Here is a 16,242-nt window from a genome sequence, read left to right on the forward strand (position 1 = left end):
GGAGCTGAAGGTGCTCAGGCTGCACCATAAAATCATTGCAGAACACAAAACCAGCATGTTCTGAGATAATATAATTAATGCTGGAAGGAGTTAGCTTCGTTATACCTGTTGGATGTTGTTTCTAAGTATGGGCATCTCTAATAAGTATCAGTAGAACTTGGGGAGATTTTTACTTTAGAGGACTATAGTGAATAGAATGTTTTAGGAGAGGGAAAAAAACCCCTGGGATATAACAGAGAGGAAAAAAAATATGTTTGTTTGAATGCTCTAAGTTAAGTTGGCTCACAAATGAGTAGAAGGCAAAGCTTGCGAAGTCCGTGCACCTACTAATTACTTTACAAGTATTTATCTAACGATTGGATTCTTTTGATTGATTCTTCTGTTTAATCTCTAGCTCTAATATTCATTGACCTTATTTCAAAGGTAGCGTACTCTAAGTCTTGGTTTGTTTTTTCTTTGAGGCAGCAAAATTTGTATTCAAGTAAGATGCATTCATTCTGTTCCATGAGTAAACATTCAACCAAAGTTCTGGAAATCCTCTTAAACTAGTTACATTTTATAATCCTTTAATGCTTCTCCACAGAATTCCCTGGCACAAACTTCCATTTTCACTCACAGGCCACTTTTAAATTTTTCCTCCTGTCCCCATGACTATAATGACTTCTACTAGTTCTGTAGACAGTATCTTCAGAACTTTTTGCTAAATGAGACGTGAATGAGGTTACGATTATTGTCTCTCTCTTCCCTTTGTTCAGATATAAAGGGGGGGTGATAGAAACCGAGTTACTTTGTAAAAATATAATTCCACGGGCGCACGATGACAGGGCTACAGTGGTGCAGTTGTAAAACCTGATATACTGAGTCAGTATAAAGTTTCATCTCGCTGTATTCTGTCTTCTAGAGCACCTAATAGTGATGGTGGAGGATGGAAAATATCCTGTGTTCTGCTCTCAGTCTATGCTGGCGTTTTCTTGTTTCTGAAGTATTTGGGTGCTGTGCGTTCGCTCTAAATCTCAACTATAAATTCTTCAGATAGCCTTAGTGATGGCTGCCAACATTGCAGCTTTTTGTTTCTATTTAGTAAGTTTTCCTCACTTTTATACTGTTCTTTATTAGTATTAACTGCTACTAGAATGGTATTTTCTAGAAGCAACTGCTTCTGCAATGCTATTGAGTCTTAATCGGTACTGGAGTGATTCTTGAAACGGATCCTGTATCTTTGTGAAGGCCAAGGGAAGAGTTGTTACCAAGTAGTATCTTACATCTTCTAGTATAGCTGTTCCTATTCTTATTTCTTTTATATAAATATGAACTTTCAAAGCTATTAGTCACAGTTGTTTCTTCTCAAAAGATGGAAGATTATTGAAGCTGATGCCCTGGAAAGATATAAAATGCTTAGGAGCATCCCTGGCACGTAGTTAATAGCATCCTGGTGTTTTTTTCTTTAATTAAATTGTTTATAAAGGTGAGAAGTGCTGACAAGCAGCATGGAGAATTGAAACCTCATCATTCTTGCACAGGTCAAGGACAACACAGCCGGTAATGAAAAGAGGTTTCAGACAATATCTCTACCAGCTTCTGCGGCGTTGCTTCAAAAAGCAGTTTTTTGATGTATATATTTTTTAGCTTTTCCCTCCTTGAAGGCGAGAGCTTTCAAGGTGCAGATCATTGACAACACGCAGCAATTTGCTCTATGACGGACTCCCTTTCTTGACAATAGAAATAATTTTCCATCTGCATGTATCCACTTGGAAAAAATATTTTTGAATAGCTTGTCAACTTGACGTTCCTGTTTAAATTGTGGTTTCTTTGCAGTTTTCCTGCCTGGTAGCAGCCTTGATATCGATACGACTGTGATACTGTGTTCTTGTTGAGTGCGATTTATGAACATCCAAGTGAGACAGTGACTGAAGTATATAGCACAGTAACTTTTAACTTCCTTGGATGAAGAAGTCATTGTTGAAAGAAAGAAAAATCTTTGTAATGTCTTCCTATGTGCCTGTTTTCTACATTTCAGTAATTGTTCGAGATAGTGAACTAAAGCTTTACTGATTGCTAATTTAAAATCTGTATATTTCTTATTTGTAAAAAAGACTTTAAAGGTTTTTTTCTCTCTCTTTTTTTTTTCCTTGAAGAAATGAAAATTTAGAAAAGAATTTGCCAAATAAAGAAGATGGGAGCAAATAGCAGCAGCATCAGTGAGCTTCCAGAAAATGAGTACTTAAAGAAATTAGCAGGAGCAGAGCCCATCTCCGAGAATGACCCGTTCTGGAATCAGCTGCTGTCTTTCAGCTTTACCACTCCAACAAACAGGTAAGAGGGTCCTTGTTGAAAAACTAAACCTCGATTGTGTATTTGTAAGTCTGAAAGCAAGTGAGTGGTTTTGTTAATCCTGTTTTAGGTAGCAGAGGAATAAATGCGTGTGTAAAATGGACCGTTGTTTCTAATTTTGGAGGCTCTTCCACCACCTCTTCCATTCCTGTGGGTTCCTTTTTTCTTGTTTCTTTGGGAAAGCCTCTGGAGTTGCTCAAGACTCTAACATGATATTTCCTCTTGACTTACAGTGAATTGTACATCTTCCATAACTTAATTGTAGGTTACCTTTTGAGTTTCTTAGTCTGTATGGCTTTCCCCCTCCCTTTTTTACATTTTACAAAGAAGCTTGGCATGTCTCCACAAAAATATTTTCTAAATATCTAAAATTCAAGTTCTGTGTGTCTTTTCACTCCAGCAAGTGGTGTAGATATAAACAGAATTAATATTTTTGAGAGGATCCACAGCACATGTCCAGAAATACAAAAAATAAATCCTTGTCCGTTGCTAAGTTCATTTGCCTGTCTATTGATTATCAGTCTTAAAAGAACAGTCTGGTATCACTTAATACTTCTAATTATCACTTAAACTGTTTTTTACAGTTTATAATGTGACCTGATAATCTTCTGTCAGGTGAACATCTCATTTGACCCCTTTATTATTATCAACAGTATTTTCTTGCAAAGGATCTGGCTTTTTCACAAATGATCGTGACAGTCTACGTCTAACCACTGGTGTAAGAGGTTTAAATAGGCCACGATGTGTTACTGCTAAAATTTGGAACACTTTTCACCTTTAACAAATCGGAAATGTGTTTAAGGGCTGTTCTGGCCAATTTGATTACCATCTTTCAGTTTATTTTTTTTTGTTAAAACAGAGCTCCTGTCAAAATAAATGGTATTTTTTTTCAGAAGGTGAAAAACCAGTGCAGATTTATGACTGCTCTGAGCTCTCAAGTCTTAAATATAAATCACTGATTGAATGAAGAATGGGATACAATTTCTGGTGAGGTATAGTTTACGTGTTACGTGACTTAACTCTGTGCTGTGTCTTGTGCGCAGTAGCTTCTGAAAGGCAAAAAACCCCACATTTATTTTCATAATGATTAGGACCAGATCAGGCAGATCGTGTCTCCTACTACTGGGAGTAAGTGAATGTTCAGACAACGGGGAGGGAAAATGGTTCCAGTAAACAACTGGGAGGCATTTACTAGACTTTATTTTTGTAAAGAGTGAGGAGGAGGAAGGATTTTGGCTCCTGCATGGAGAATGGGGGAATAGTTACATATCAACCCCCAGCAATTTTTTTCAGTTGTTCTGCTGCTTCTCCCTCCACTGCCAAAATAAAGGAGTATTTCATAGTTTGCTTTGCAGCTTTTTTGTGCTTATTTCATGGGGTCAGATCCAGTGCAGTGTAAGTTCTCTTAAAAAAAGAAAAACCGAAACAAACAAATAAAAAGACCCAAACAAGAAAAGTAATTAAAAAACCAAGCAAACAAAAACTGATCTAAAAGCCAGTTGAAAGTTTAATTAGCTGAACACCAGATGGTGCTCTTACCTGGCAGCTGGAAGAAAGATATTTTTAGAGGCATCTTTTGTGCAGCTTAATAATTGGAAGGAAACAGAAATTTCCCATTAAGTCCCATCTACCTGAGAAGAGCATTTGACAAATGATGTCGGACGCCGTTGGCTGCACAGCCGTCGTGTAAATCAGATAACCTTGCCCGCAGGAACAGAACAATAGAGGTCAATGCTCATCTCTGAGATTAAAACCTCGCAGAATATCAAGTTAACTCTGTTTTGTTTGAATGAGGCTTGAGCGCAGGTCGATCTTTAGACAGGAGCAAGATGCCTTTTTTTTGGCTCTTGTGGAAAGGAGCTGGTTTTCGCCTGTCCGACAGGACACAATTTAATTTTTTTCTCAAATAATACTTTTTAACTTCCTCGAATTTTTGCAGAGATGCGACTGATATGATCCCCAGGCGGAAGGGGGTCATAATCTCTGGATGCTGCTTCGGATGTACTTATGTCCTATATATGATGGTACCATAGGGAAAGAGGAGAAAAACATGAAAAGAGGAGGTAGTAGGAGAATATATGGTCGTAGGAAACCCAACCAACAATAAGTAAGACAACAAAAACCAGCGACACGTGGGACGTTGTGGGACTGGAGTCGCTTTCAGCGACACATTCACCTTGTTGTCATGAAGAAACCAGTAGCTGCAAGGAAGACAGAGGCTACTTGCGATACATTTAAGGGAAATTTAAATCTGTCTGTATAAGTTTGTGGGGTTTTGAACACTTTTCCGTGTGTATTTTCTGTCTGACGAGGAATACGCAACTCGTGCTTTGCTTTATAGAAGGTCGTCCAGATTAGCCCAGATACCGCTGATCGCAGCCACCAAAGGAAGATCTTTCGGGCTGCCAAACAATAGTCTTTTAATCCCCAAAATTGGAAGCTCAGGGCCTTGAGAGTTGGTGAATTTACTGGTTTTCTACTCTGAGAAAAATGAGGGCATGATACCGTATCTGATGTGATAATGGCACTGCCGTCTGTCTTCATTTCCTTACACTTTACTTTTCTTGGCACTTTATACCCTTTATTGCTTTGTCACTGTTTTGCTTTTCTCCCATTCCCCTTTCAGTTGGGTTGATCTCTGTTTATCCATTTCTCACCTTTCTGGTTTTCTCTCTTTTGCTTTCTCTCCTAATTGTATATATTACTCTCTCTTTGTGTGGTTCTGTTTATAGTTCTTTATCATTTCTCATTTATGCAGTCACATCTTTACTGGGTTTATTTTTTTCAGTTCATGTTATCATCTATTTTTTTGAAGAACACAAGGTAGTTTCTAAGGAAGAATAAATGCTACTGATTCCAAAGTTGCTGCATCTCTGTCAGCAACACTGATGCAAGATACTTTTGCATTTTCGCTATCCCGGTGTTTATTTTGCTTTGCTGTGGGTTTAACCAGGCACTAATCTATCTGAAAAACAACCCAGCAAAAAGAGAAGTCTTTATTTTTTCAGCCATGTTAATTCCCTAGAGTGATTCATAGCTTGGCGCTGCAAAACAATTCTGGCACAAACCTGCTGTGCCATCCAAAAATGCACGCGAAAGCACGTGCTGGCTGCTGGGAGTGTGATATTCTGCTTTTCTGGGCCGTTCTTCCTCTCATCACGTGGATTTTCTTCGTAGTTAAGCAAGTATTAAGAGTGAATATGAAGTGGGGGTAATTCTGGTCTGTGCATTCGTAAATCCTGATTATGAATCAACCGTCAATTATCAGAAACGAGCTGTTGGTGAATCCTTGTTCGCTGCCCGTGACCATGAGCGATAGTAACAGCCACAGCGAGTATTTGGCAGGTAAAGCCACTTGAACAATTTAGGAGTAGGAGATGGGTAATATACACGTAAATGACAGTAAAAGGAAAAGCTACCATCAGTTTAGTTTAGGTTGCCTCAAGCTTTGCACTGTCATAATTATTATAATTATTATAAAAAGTACTATAATCTCCTCTTCCGTAAAGCAGGTTATGGGCGGCAAGAAGGTAAAATTACTTTTAAAATTTTTTTGAAAATTATTTTTAATTTTCCTTCACAGATCCTTATTTGTTGCACAGAATAGACTCACAGGAGCCGAGTTAAAAATCATACAAAACCTATTAAACCTGCCACTTGCTACATTTCAAGTGGCTGCCTTATCAATCTGAATACTGTCTGGATACTGGAAAAATAAAATAACAGCTTTTTGGGTGACTTGTTTAGTTATTGTCGTGAGCAGGAGCCCTAAGATTTATTTTGGCGTCTCGGCTCTCGGTTTAGGCAGATTTTTGTGTTTGTCTGGCTCTGCTACGCATCGCTCCCAAAAATGCAACCTCCTCCTTAGCGGCGGCGTTAGTTACAATTCTTTCCTGACGGAAAACTTAAACCGGGCCTAACTAACCCAGAACTTGCTGAAAATCGTGTGCTTAATATTTACTGTTCCACTTTGTTCCTTCCCCGGAGTTTTTAACGAGCGGCTGGTTCCAGAATAGTGCACAGGAGCCTTTGATGGAAAGACATAAAACCGAGCAACTTTTATGTTGCTTCAATATGGTAGATTTTGAAATTGGTACAATAAATTATACGCGGCGTTGGATTCTTTTGACGACTTTCCTCTGCCCGGTCCATTAAAGTCAACATTCCCACAGTGTGAATTTACTGAATGGGCCGATTCTTCTGTTTCGTAGTCGATGGCAAGCGAAAAACCTTTACTTAGAGGAAAAAACCATCAGGAAAGCTGCTGCTTTTTTTCGTGTACTACAATTTGAGTCTTATTTTTATCGTAATAAGGGCAGACACTGTGGTATGTTTATAATGTCACTTTATATGCAGAATACTTGCTATTGCCGTGTTGAGATATTTTAACTATTCACTGCCACTTTGAAACCTCTTCTATTGTGATACCTTTCAAAGAAAAGCAGATAAAACCATGTTTTTCAGAGATGGCTCCTTTCTTTTATTAATTATGGTTTTGTTGAAGTCCGTGGGGCTGATTGTTAGTAAATTTAAAGTAAGGCAACTGAATTTATTTCGGCCACTGTAAAATAGATCCACTGTGGGTTGTTTTTTTTTTTAAAATATTTTTAAATTCTTTTTAGAAGCAATAGGTTTTTACAATATATGCCAGAAAATCCAGCTTTCTGGTAGTATGAAGCCAGAAATAAAAATCTACAGTCAATGAAAACTGTGGTGGTTTGGTTTTTTTGAGCAATGGTTTGCTTAATTTACCATTCTTCCCTGCCTTGAAGATGCTTTCTTACAGAAAACTAACTTGCTGATGAAGAAGAAAAACTTGACGTAAAGATCGATTATTAAATGACAGAAGAGCAATTTCAGCAAGAAAAACCAGAATTTAGATTATCTAAATATTGCTTCTATATTATGTTCTACCTGGTCAATAATCAATGCCTTTACATATGATAACTCATAATTTTCGCTCTTCCTGGTGAATTATAAAAGGGCAATTTTGACCTCTGGTATCAAACAGAGAGTGTTTGAGCTTACAAGTTTAAACTTAATTTTGGTTTCTTCTCCCTCCTTCGCAGTATAGAGTCCTTACTATGTGATGCAGATATTTCCTGCCTAGAGATGGGTTCGTAGTGACAATTTATACACCAAATATTCTGACTGCTTGTCTTGTTGAGACGTTGCAAGACACTAATCACTGCAAAACCCCTCCTGTTTTGATGCCTTCAAAATGAAACAAGATAAACTCATTTTCTTTAAAGAAGTCTGTGCTGTCAGGAAGCAAATTTCACTATTAATTACAGTTTTGCTGAAGTCCATGGGCCTACCCTCTATATAAAAAGGCAAATAGAATAATTTCTTGCTGGGTGGTGAAATGTATTTTTCTTTGAATCTTTAGCATTCCCCCCCACTGCTCACATCCCATTTGAATCCCAACACCAGGTTATATCTTTTACTCACTCCTCAGAAAATTGTAGAACTGGTAAATATAATTGGGATAGGTACTACGTGCCCAAACTCCAATAATTTAGTTCAGGTAGTACCAGATGAAATATATTATTATATACGAACTCACCCAAGCCACTGTAATCATCATATTACAGATCCATGGCCCGAAGCTGGTGTTTGTTACTGTGTACACGTGAACTATTTTTATATATTCTAGAAAATACTGTTCTAGAAAATACCGTCTTTTCGGAAAAGTCCCTTTTCACTTCTGAAAAAGTGTAATTTTTATTTTCCCAGTTCTTGGCTGATGAAATTGCAGAGTGGAAAACGTGCGGGATATTTTCCTTTTCTGAAAGGTTGTTCCCGCCTGGATCCTCCTGTGGGTACTTCGTTACAATTAAGTGTAATATTGTGAAGGGGATCAATTTATATGCGTTTTAGGGTTTGTGGGGTTTTTTTGTCCCAAATAGTGAGCTCCTAAATATATATCTATATATGTGCATGTGTATACACATATATTGGCAACACGACAGTCTGTATTCCTCGAGTGAGGGTATTCAGAGAAAATTGGAACTTTTCTTCAGTAATTAATGAAAAATGGAGATTTTAGTGTTCAGTTTCCATTCTTCTATTAATTCATGAACCAAACGTCACCTCCGCAGGGATCGTAGAGCAAAGGCAACACCGCAGCTGGTTGCAGCATCTCGTTTGTGCCGCGTTCTGAATCTCGGCCTTGGCATTTTCTGCCTAAGTGTTAATATAATGTATCTCCTGTCTTCACAAAAAAAAAAAATCCACGCAACTTTTCCCATTTCTCTCCCTTTTTTTTTTCCTGCCTGCATTAAGAAATCCACTGCTAAGCTTTGCTCCAGGTACCTGGAAATTGGGCTATTTTTTAATACCTCCGCACTATACTCTCTCTATGAATCCATCCTCGAGAACGTAGCTGTAATATTATTTATATTGAGTATAAACCCACTATTTTCAGACCTTTTATTTGTTGGGATGGTATCCTGGTGCATCTCCTCCTCTCTAGGTGTTTCTATTGTGTAAATTGAAACCTTACAGATGTTATTGTCTTCAGGATGGCAAAATTCAGTTCTTGTATGAATGAGGGGGAGTGGATTATATTTATTTTTTAAGCATTGAACTTTGTTTTCGTAGGAAAAAGAATGACTCAAATGTTTAAAAGCTTTGCTGAAGATCTGAAGGTCTTGTTTTGATCCTGACAATTTGTAGGAATTAGGCGAGTCTGTGGAATTTGTTTGGGGACTTGATGTGTTTTTTAATGACTCAAAGGGAAGAAAAAATTCATTTTTTTTCAGTGCAAAAGTCCTCATTTCGCATAGACCTAAGAAATTGTGTTGTCTGTAGTCGCTTTATACCATTTGTTTTGAATTACTTTGCACATCTTCAGCACTGAAACAAGAGACCACCTTTGAGACTGAGTTTAATGTTTTTAAAGTACACGTGGAAGTGTAAGTTTGTTCTTTCCAAAACTGATGTTTCAAAGCGATTTATAAGGGAGGAAAATGCTGATATTTGATATCGAAAAAAGCTGATCTCCGTAATCTAAAGTTGTCGTAGGATATTCAGCTGTCTCTGCTGTCCAGTGACTACACACTAAATTAATCTGAAAATTGGCAGGCGTCTTAAATTTTAAGTTTTGATGTCTCTCTCTTGAAACATTTCCTCTTAAAAAGTTTTGAAATAATTCTTTCTGCTGCTGTTTGTACCAGTATCTTTACCTTCTCTTCAAGTCCTCATTGCTTAAACTCGGCTGCCAAGAGCTCAGATCACCGTGGGTTTCCGACAGCGGAGCTGGTTTAGGGGCTTCCCAAATATCACCAGAGTTAATCTCAGCTTGTTGCATCTGTTTTTAGGGCCGTGCTGTCAACTGGATTACAATTTAAATTTAAAAAACAAAAAAACGAGCACCGTTCTTTAGAAGTTCCGTGGCAGAGCTACAGGTAGTTGCCAAGACGGGGCTGAGGTGTTTCATCTCTGTTTTTGTAGAAATCAGGTTACTCATCGGAAAATTTAATGCTTAGGAAGCAACGGCGACTTTGGCAATCTAATGATGGCAGTATTACGTTTTGCAATATTTTTATAGGAGACGAGTGCTTGAACAGAGGCCAGACCACTGACTTTTATAGGCTGAGTTACTGTTCGGGTTTCATGACGTTGCTACTTTCCTGTTTATTCTGAGAATGGTGATTTTCATCCCTTTAATTATAAGGATGTAGCTGCATGAGCACTGAAATTGTTCAGCCTGTATTACGTACTATGTTATATCTGCAAGCATTGAGCTGTTTGGTAGGGTTTTTTGTGTATGTTTGTTTCTTTTTGTTTTGTTTTTTTGACTGACTTAATTTGGGGAATTTTGGAACGACTGCTGTTATTAATATTGTTAATAATTCTGTCTGTATAGAGACGGTACAATCTTCTCTAATATCTTGAGCAGTAGGGCCTGTAGCGACAGGACAAGGGGCAATGGTTTTGAACTAAAAAAGGGGAGATTCAGACGAGATATATGGCAGAAATTTTTTACGATGAGGGTGGTGAAACACTGGAACAGTTCTTAATATTGGGACACCTTCCTATTGCTTAATGTGTCCACAATAACTGATTATTATTTGTCTTTTCCTCGTCTATTAAGGAAAAATATACTTTCCGTGCATTCTTCCATTTTGTTTTTGAGGATCAGTTGGTCTCTACCGGTAGGTCTGTAGTGATAAGAGTGTGTAAATGTCTTTTTTACATGTTTCTTACAGCTGGTGTTTACTTTCAGTGGTTGTCGGCAGGTTTTGCTCTAGTGCTTTATCGTTCTTATCCGCTGATGGTTTTCACTGGGTAATACCAACAGGCAATTCATGAAGTTCTGAAAAAATTGGTGTATCTGATGTGATCGTTGCATTAATATAATAACATTAAAGGAAAGTGGTGCTCAGCTTGAGGTTAAATGTCAAGTTGAAGATTCTTTAATTTATGCTTCTTAAAAAGATGCTATTTCATATAGTAGTTCTTCTCTGGTCGCAGAGTCTTTGTCCTTGGAGATATTCAAAAGTCATCTGGATGTGGTTGTGGGTGGCCGTGCTTAAGCAGAGACAAGATGATATCCAGAGTTTCCTTCTCACCTCAACCCATCTGTGCGAAACAGATAATGAACTGGTGAAATTAAGTGTTTCATAGAAATATTGTGATGATTTTTCACTTAAGTTCAGGAACCCAATTGCTCATGTAACCATTTTTAATTCTTTCCTCCCTCCCCTAGTGCTGACTTGAAGCTGTTGGAAGAAGCCACCATCTCAGTCTGCAAGTCTTTAGGTGAGAAATCGTGACAAATTACCTTTTTTTTCCATGTGCTTTGTCAGAAAAATTAACAAACGGCATTCACGTGCACACCCATGTCCTTAGGATACTGAACTCTACTTGTACGCGTTCCGCTAGTAAGATTAAAGTGGTGTAAAGAGTGAGTTTATGTATATCCCAAATTTTTAGAAACTTCCATAGTCAGCTATTTTGTAGAACCTGAAACACCGAAAAGTTTAAAACAAATAACTCCATTCCTACTACTTTTTTGCATCTGCTCTCTGAGCTGATCAGTAAGGGGAAAGAATTGATCAGAGGGTGAAAGGGGTAAAATATCAGTTTGATCAATGATCTTTCAAGAATGGAAAAGCTGGTTGTGAAAACCTGCCCAATTTTCTGCCAGGAGACTATTGTGCTGCAGAAAAGTCTTGGAAAGGAAGGAGCACGAACTCCACATTTGGGTTATTTGAAATTTAGGACGAAAAATACGTTTGGAGAACTGTTATGAAGTAGTAAAGCACGTCCTGGAGAATCTTGAAAGAAGAGCAACAGCCGTACAGAAAAACAGATTATGTCAAATTATTTAAGATGTTGAAATTTGGTTTCATTCTACATAATATTTGAAGTAAATAGCGTCGACTTACGCGTGCTATGTAATCGTATCTTATTTTTCCTCATCTAGTTGAGAAGAATCCTCGAACAGGAAACCTCGGGTCGTTGATTAAAGTCTTTCTTTCTAGAACCAAAGAGTTAAAAATCTCAGCAGAATGTCAGAAGTAAGTACCCAGAAAAAAAAAGCTTTTAAATGCTCTTTTTGCTGCTCGCTCTTGAGTTTTCCACTTTGTTCGTTAACACACGGACCAAAACTTAGAATTTTCTTAAATCGTTGTTTGAAATGGAACAAGTATTTAGTACTTTTCCAAGCACAGAAGATTAAGTGTAATAGGTAAATATATTGCTGAGGAAAAAGACACATTTGTGTTCATCTTATATGTTACATAAACGCGTTTAGCATACAAATGGTGTAACTCCTGGTTACTACTGGTTTAGAGCTGTTTAAAAATAACCCGACCTTTTTAGCTAAATCTAATCATACAAACCAATATTTTCTCTTGGAAATATTTGAAATTGGACTGGATTTGAACACAAACTTCCGCGTAAAGACGTTACTTTGAGACAATATCGTGCGACGGCCGTAGGAAAGAACAGGAGGTTGCGTGTGCAGCGCTGTGTAGTTTTGGCAGGAAATTTTCTGTCATTGTTCCCCCACAGCCACAGAGAAATATCCAACGCTCATCAGATTGGGAGCTTCAAAAAGGCAGAGTTTTCTTTTTAATGCCCCTTTGCTCTCAGGATTCCCCTCAACCTTTTTGCTTCTTGTGGTTTTCGGTGCATGTTTGCAGGTCAAATGTTACTGATTCCTGTTTGTTTCTGCTTCTTTTCTTCCAGTCACCTCTTTATTTGGCAGGCTCACAATGCGCTGTTTATCATTTGCTGTTTGCTGAAAGTCTTCATCAGTCGAATGTCAGAAGAGGAGCTGCAGCTTCATTTTACTTACGAAGAGAAAGCGCCAGGCTCATACGGTAGGTGAAACAAATATCCCACAAGAAACTATTCATAAAAAGTTCTGATGTTTTCAGACGTGGCGCTTAGGGACATGGTTTAGAGGTGGGCTTGGCAGCGTTGGGTTAATGGTTGGATTTGATGATCTTCAGTGTCTTTTCCAACCAGAACGATTCTGGTTTTCTGTTTTCTTTAGACTAAGAATCCCGAACTTTGCTTTAAAACCAGAAATAAAATACCAACGAGGTTCCATGCAACAAGTTCGGGACACTGTCAGTGATCAAACTGACCGACTTCCCTTGGGGTCTGAAGGAATTTGATGTAAAACATCTTCCTTTGTATCACACATGTGAAAGAGAGCGCCTTCAAAATGCGTTGAGAGCTTTTAATAACATTGACTACCATCTTCTGCTAAAATTAAACCTTTTTTAACAAGCCGTTGGGGTGTTACAGGTTCTTAGAGCAAAACAGACCTCTTCTAGAGTAGTGTTTAAATAGTTTTATTTTTTTCTTGAAAGATTTATATTAAATTGAACACGGTCGTTTATTTCCAAACTTAATTTGCCATTATTTTTTTTAAACAGTTGTTCAGGAGCGATGCTGTAGAGCTGCCTTAGCTTTAATCATCCTAATACAGTTTGAAAGGTGATAACGGTCGTCTTCAGAAGAACAGAATAGAATTGGGGTGAAGCTGACCGCATAATACCATAAAAACAGTGACATTGCACTTATTTAATGTTTCTTTTCACATGTTTCATAAACCAGCAGCAGCCAGGGAGTGGAATTAACGCAATTTTTAGGAATTTAGTGAGGGAAGGTAACCTTACTGTGGTTAGAACTGATCCGCTGGAAAGACAACGGCTAAAATTTAATTAGTGGGCAGTAGTTTATACAGGAGTCATAGAATTTAGGCAGAATATTCAAAAATAAGTGCATCTCCAGGAAATAGAGCTCAAATAATCCAGCTGTTCTTTTTCTGCTGTCCGCTCCTTTTTGAGCGTGAATAATGTGAATACGTTCCAAATCAGTTTGATCGCAGAAAACCAAAGTCCTGACGCTGCTACAAATCTTTGTGTAGCACTGTATCGAGATGCTCTTGGATATGATGGATAACACTGGCACAGGAGCCTCGATTTCCTTTGTTATAGAGACACCGTGGAGTTTGTAATTGTGTGTGTTTGTTGCAAAATGCCAAAAACGGTCCGGCAGAAAGGTAGAATGACCAAAAGTATCTGATTGTGGATTTCCCTCAACAAAATTGGTCATTAAAATTTAATTTGAACTCCTTGGCGCCTGCCGTGACTCGGAGGAATTCAGCCTTGGGTTTATTCTTGGTTTAAAATTGTTTTGATGTTTCTTCTCGGTTAAAAACTGGTGTAATGTAGCGCAGTAGAATGGATGGCAAAGTGGAGATGTTTTTTCTTGAACCCCCGTGATCTTTATTCCTTACACTGGGAGTTCCTCGCAGCTCGGTATGAAAAGTGATTCTTGTCGCTGTGGTATATCCACATTTATACCATGTCTCGTAGCACTTGATTGTGTGTGGAGATGGTTCACATCAGATTTTTTAAAATATACCTGGAGTGTGGTAATAAAGTGGATCCCTTCCTATAGCTTTTACACTTAGCTATAGGAAAGGTGAAGGATTATTAACGGAGCGTAATAAAATGCTGTTGTGTTAGGGTTTATTAAAGTGAGCAGGCCAGAATTAAATGCTCTTTTTGTTTGTATTTTTGTGATTAAGTCAAACGTTGCATTGTTTTTTTAATTGTTATTATTATTATTTTTGGAAAGGAGAGCGTGCCTTGGTCTGAAGTTTAGGCAAGTTTATTACTACTTTTACTAAAGTTCTACGTACTTCACACTATCTTTGAGCATCCTTTTAAAAACTTTTAAGTCCCTAGCTGTCCTTGCAGTCTTTTCATTTGTTAGAGCTTGATATGATTTTACTGGTTTTCAATTGTGAGCATGATAAAACAAACCGTATGCAATACATTGTCATATTAACGTAAATAAAATATACGCATAGCTAAAGGCTTTAATGCAGTGTGTGAATTTTGAAGTGCTCTTGGCTTATTTTCTTAATGGCTGGTGAGTAGTTATTGGAAGAACAGCACAACTAATAAAAAAAAGACCGTTCTCTCCTTCGATCAGGTTTTTTTAATGCCTTTCTCCATCTCACAGCCTCTGAGAAAAGGTAACTGTTCTTTTCAGGATCATCTTAAAACTCCTTTGGAAATCACTGTGTGGTGTTTCTTTCCCTGTTTAAATGATGAGCATCACTTGTTTTTTATTTCCAGTCTTGACAATGTATCGTAGTACCATGTTCTGTGAGTTTAAACACAGGACCTGGGAGCTCAGCGTGCAGAACCGCAACGTCATTTTTGTAACTGTCTTACCTGCAAGAATTTTCCTTCCAGGTTTTGCAATTCGTTTTTGGGGTTTTTTTTGGTCTGATTCGTGCTTTTCCCTGATAGGCTGTGTTTGAAGCTCAGGTGTGGTCGTGCTTTGCGTCATAAAATGGGATTATTGAGCTTTTCCTTTGGCAAAAAGTTTGAGGGCAAGGATGTCGTAACCTACCGTGAGAAAGCTGGGATGAGCAAATTGTGCAGGATCGAGACCCTGCTACAACATTTCATCGATTTCCATCAAGAATTGTCAAACTATGAGTAGAAACTCGTTCCTTTTGTCAGTTTTCAGGTGATTCTTTGGCACAGAAAGTACAACCTTTGCGTCTTCATCCCTAATCAGGAATTTGCCCGCACCTTTGGAGGGTATCGCACAATTTTGATTGTAGGAAAATCCTTATGGGGATTTAAACCGCGTGCTTGAAGATTCAGCTAAAAATGCCTGATATTGGTAAATCCTAAACTGGACTCAGCAGTTGCTGGTCTGAGGCTGGAGTTAGTCTCATTAACACATATTCTTCGCTTTAAAATGAGGCTTCCGCTATTTTTTCATCGTGTAATTTCTACACACTCTTTAATTGTGAATTCAGAATTCAGAACTGAACGACGATTCAGAGGAGTCTAAGTCAAACAATCCATTTATTTAACCTATTCCCCGGCCTGTAATAGGAAACTTAATTCATTCTCTATAGAGAAGTTTTTATCGCAAGGCTGCTGAGGAATTTATTTGGTGTATTATAGCAAATAAGAGGACATAGAGGGGGGAATAAATGTGTTTACTGCAGCCCTTACATGATTTAATGAGTATTCAGCTGTCGTATAAAGGAAACGAGGATGGCAGTTAGTTTATGGACTCATTATTAACGCGCTTAAGTGAAAAGCAGGAATTTCTGGGACTCCTCAGAGCCGAAGGTGAAACCACAAAACCTGAAGAAGCTTTAAGTCTGGTTGTGTAATGAATGGGGTGGCTGGGGCTTGAAGTACTATTTGCGAGGAAGTATTAATAATTATTTCATTACTGGTGTCCAGGTTCTATCCTATTATCTATAGGAGCAGCAGGGCAGGAAACCAAGTAGCGTTTAAGGTGAGGCTGTACCTTGCTATACCTGAATATTAGATATTGTGAATATTACGCACATGCAGCTGCTACAGCAGCCCAAATTGAGTCGTGACAACATAGTGATGAGGT

General features: G+C 38.1%; 1 protein-coding gene across 2 annotated transcripts in view; it reads left to right on the forward strand.

Annotated features, from left to right (window-relative positions):
* Positions 1-16,242, forward strand: part of DYM (dymeclin) — a 188,636-nt gene that overhangs the window by 7,483 nt on the left and 164,911 nt on the right. The window contains exons 2-5 of one of the 2 annotated variants that reach the window (XM_065656605.1): positions 2,136-2,313; positions 11,045-11,097; positions 11,765-11,858; positions 12,532-12,665. In XM_065656605.1, coding sequence (XP_065512677.1) covers positions 2,174-2,313; positions 11,045-11,097; positions 11,765-11,858; positions 12,532-12,665 — 421 coding nt within the window. In that variant the 5' untranslated portion in view covers positions 2,136-2,173. Of the gene's footprint in view, positions 1-2,135; positions 2,314-11,044; positions 11,098-11,764; positions 11,859-12,531; positions 12,666-16,242 lie in introns of those variants that run through there. The other variant, XM_065656606.1, reaches the window with a different exon arrangement.

The sequence above is a fragment of the Caloenas nicobarica genome, chromosome Z (assembly GCF_036013445.1).
Source record: "Caloenas nicobarica isolate bCalNic1 chromosome Z, bCalNic1.hap1, whole genome shotgun sequence".
NCBI lineage: Eukaryota > Metazoa > Chordata > Aves > Columbiformes > Columbidae > Caloenas > Caloenas nicobarica.